The following is a 2,440-nucleotide window of genomic DNA, read 5'->3' as shown; positions in this document are numbered from 1 at the left end:
CGACATCACTTTGTTTCGTATTGTTATGAGGAAATCTGCTAAGATTTTTTATTCTCGTAACTTCGCAGCGTTTCTGTCGACGGTCTAGGAGGACAAGTTCATGTTAAGACTAATTTTGTTTCTGACAACGGGCCCAAGGTTTATATCACGATACATCGACGTATAGACTGACCCCGCGGCAGCCGCCGCCCTCTTGCTCACCTGCAAGAAGCCGCAGTTGGCGCCCATCTCGACGTTCATCGTCACGTTGCCGAGCACGATCTGCGTCCGGCCGGACTTCCGCACGAGGAGCTTCCCGATGTAGCCCTCCGAGACGTCGTCAAGGCGACAGCCTCCCAGCGACTCCTGCGCCGGCGCCCCCTGGCTGCCGCCGGCGTCCTTTCCGGTGACGGCGTCGTCCCTCCCCGAGGGCAGGCCGGGGAGAAGGTCGGGTAGCTGCAGGAAGAGAAGCTGCGCATCTCCTGCAGGAGAGAGAGGAGAGGGGGAAGGTCACGCGGTTGTTCGGTCAAGCAGATTCGCCTTTGGGTGGAGAGGAGGAGGTCTAAACTCGGTTGTCACTTCAGGGGCGAGGGATGAGGGTGGGGGGAATGGGGTTCAAGTCCTGCCCACAACCACAACTTTAGCCTAGGGAACATCAGACCTGAGGAAGTCTATCGGAGAGATGGACAACAATTTCGTCAGTGTAAGTTATTTTTAACATAATTTGGATCTAACTGAGATACACTTTATTAGCATGTGAACTATAGAGATCCGATGAAATTATTCAATCGTCAATGTTATCGTTCTTCCTCACATTGGAATGACATTGACACGGCCCTCTAGTCGGTGACTGAGTACATCTGACCGGTGACTGCGTACTCTCTTTGGCATTGCCACGAAATTGGGTGAGCCTATTTGGAGAGTCGTCCTTACACCGAGTATTCACGGACATTTACTCGCTTCTTAAACTGAGACAGAAGCAGCGAGAGTCTCAGACCGCCATCCTTCAAGGTCGCGCTTAAGGTCAGGCCAACCTTCTCATCGTCTGCGATCACGTCTCATCGCTGTCGCCGTGGCGACGGGTCTTACCTAGCTTCGCCACGCCGTCGAATATGTCCTGGCAGGTGGTCTCCGGGGCGGGAACATTCCGGAAAGCCTTCTTCCCTAGATCCGGCTTGAGGGGGACGCGTTCCGGGCTCTGGGGTTCCGACTTAACTGCAGAAGAACGCGAGAAACAATTTGGTCAGATGCTGGGAGTCACGAAGATCGAGAGGATTGCCTTCCAGAAATTGTGCATTAAGGGGGAGGAAGCGAAAGATCGCGAGAGATAGAAAGTCTGATAGTTGACTGATATGTATATAGAGAGAAGGAGAGAAAGAGCGAGAGAGAGTGCAAGAGAGTGTGTGTGAGAGACGGAGAAACAAAAGAGCGGAATGACACGACAACGATGAGACGGCGACCTCACCTTTGACCCCTTCGACCTCCAGGATCATCTTGTGTGCTGGCGGCACGACCCTCACCTCCTCCTTCACGGCCGAAGCGGTCGTCAGCGGCAGCTGAACCGGGTTCAGACCTTCCTCGTTGCTGCCCACATCGTCGATAAACTGACGAGATAAAAAAGAGAGACAATGACTCCGCGATTCCCGCCCCCGATCGCAGCCCGCCTTGATCTTCTGAGCGAGAATTCCGAGCCCCTCCCTCGGACATTAGCTGCTTGGCTAGATCGGTCGCGGTGGACGAGAATTCACGTGTGTTTTTTTATTTATTTATTCAGGCACTCAAAAAAATGTCGCAGAAAACATTACTGCCGAGCTGCAAAGCCCGTCGCAAGGAAACCTCGCAAAAAAAAGCACCACGAATGTGGACGATTCTGCCGTGACTGGACCGCGACGGGGGTTCCACGAAAAATGTAAAATGTCATGCATGGGGGTCACGTCGCTGAAATCGCTACTAAGCCGTGAAGCCCCTGTCACAGAAAAACAAAGCAAACACTGATGTGGAGGCGCCACGATTCGGTCCCCCCTTGGACCAAAGATGGAAGATGACAATGTAAAATGGGCAGAAGGCAGAAAGGTTCGATATGATATGACTACTAGGCACTTTAATTAAATTTAATTTTTTTTTTAGGGTTAGGTTTTTTTTTTTTAAGTGCCTAGTAATCATATCCTAAGTGCCTAGTAGTCATATCATATCGCACCTATCTGCCGGGTGCGTAAAATGGCGCGCGCGGGGTCATGAGGGGTCGCGAGCGCGCGTACGTCGTCTCTGAGCAGGTCGAGGATGCGCTTGTCGTCGACGGTGCGAGCCTTCGCCGTCGCCTCGCGCTTGATCACCGGCTTCGGGATGTGATCCGACTCGGCCGACGTTCCCCACGACCCTGAAACACACACACACAGTGTCACACACACAGTGTAATGATAGTAATAATAACTAGACAGAGGGCACTCACGGAGAGTGCATA

At 52.6% G+C, this 2,440-nt stretch overlaps 1 protein-coding gene across 3 annotated transcripts in view; it reads right to left on the bottom strand.

The window, feature by feature from the left end:
• LOC106817158 (DNA-directed RNA polymerase III subunit RPC4-like) overlaps positions 1 to 2,440 on the bottom strand; it is a 6,191-nt gene that overhangs the window by 1,227 nt on the left and 2,524 nt on the right. Inside the window, exons 5-8 of one of the 3 annotated variants that reach the window (XM_014821812.1) lie at positions 2,238 to 2,297; positions 1,445 to 1,583; positions 1,069 to 1,194; positions 169 to 461 (exon numbers count right to left, since the gene is read on the bottom strand). In XM_014821812.1, coding sequence (XP_014677298.1) covers positions 169 to 461; positions 1,069 to 1,194; positions 1,445 to 1,583; positions 2,238 to 2,297 — 618 coding nt within the window. The remainder of the gene's footprint in view (positions 1 to 168; positions 462 to 1,068; positions 1,195 to 1,444; positions 1,584 to 2,237; positions 2,298 to 2,440) is intronic. The other 2 variants (XM_014821810.1, XM_014821811.1) reach the window with 2 other exon arrangements.

This window comes from Priapulus caudatus, unplaced genomic scaffold (genome assembly GCF_000485595.1).
Source record: "Priapulus caudatus unplaced genomic scaffold, Priapulus_caudatus-5.0.1 Scaffold1612, whole genome shotgun sequence".
NCBI lineage: Eukaryota > Metazoa > Priapulida > Priapulimorpha > Priapulimorphida > Priapulidae > Priapulus > Priapulus caudatus.
Note: the sequence above shows the minus strand (reverse complement) of the source record. Positions and strands in the feature narration are given on the sequence as shown.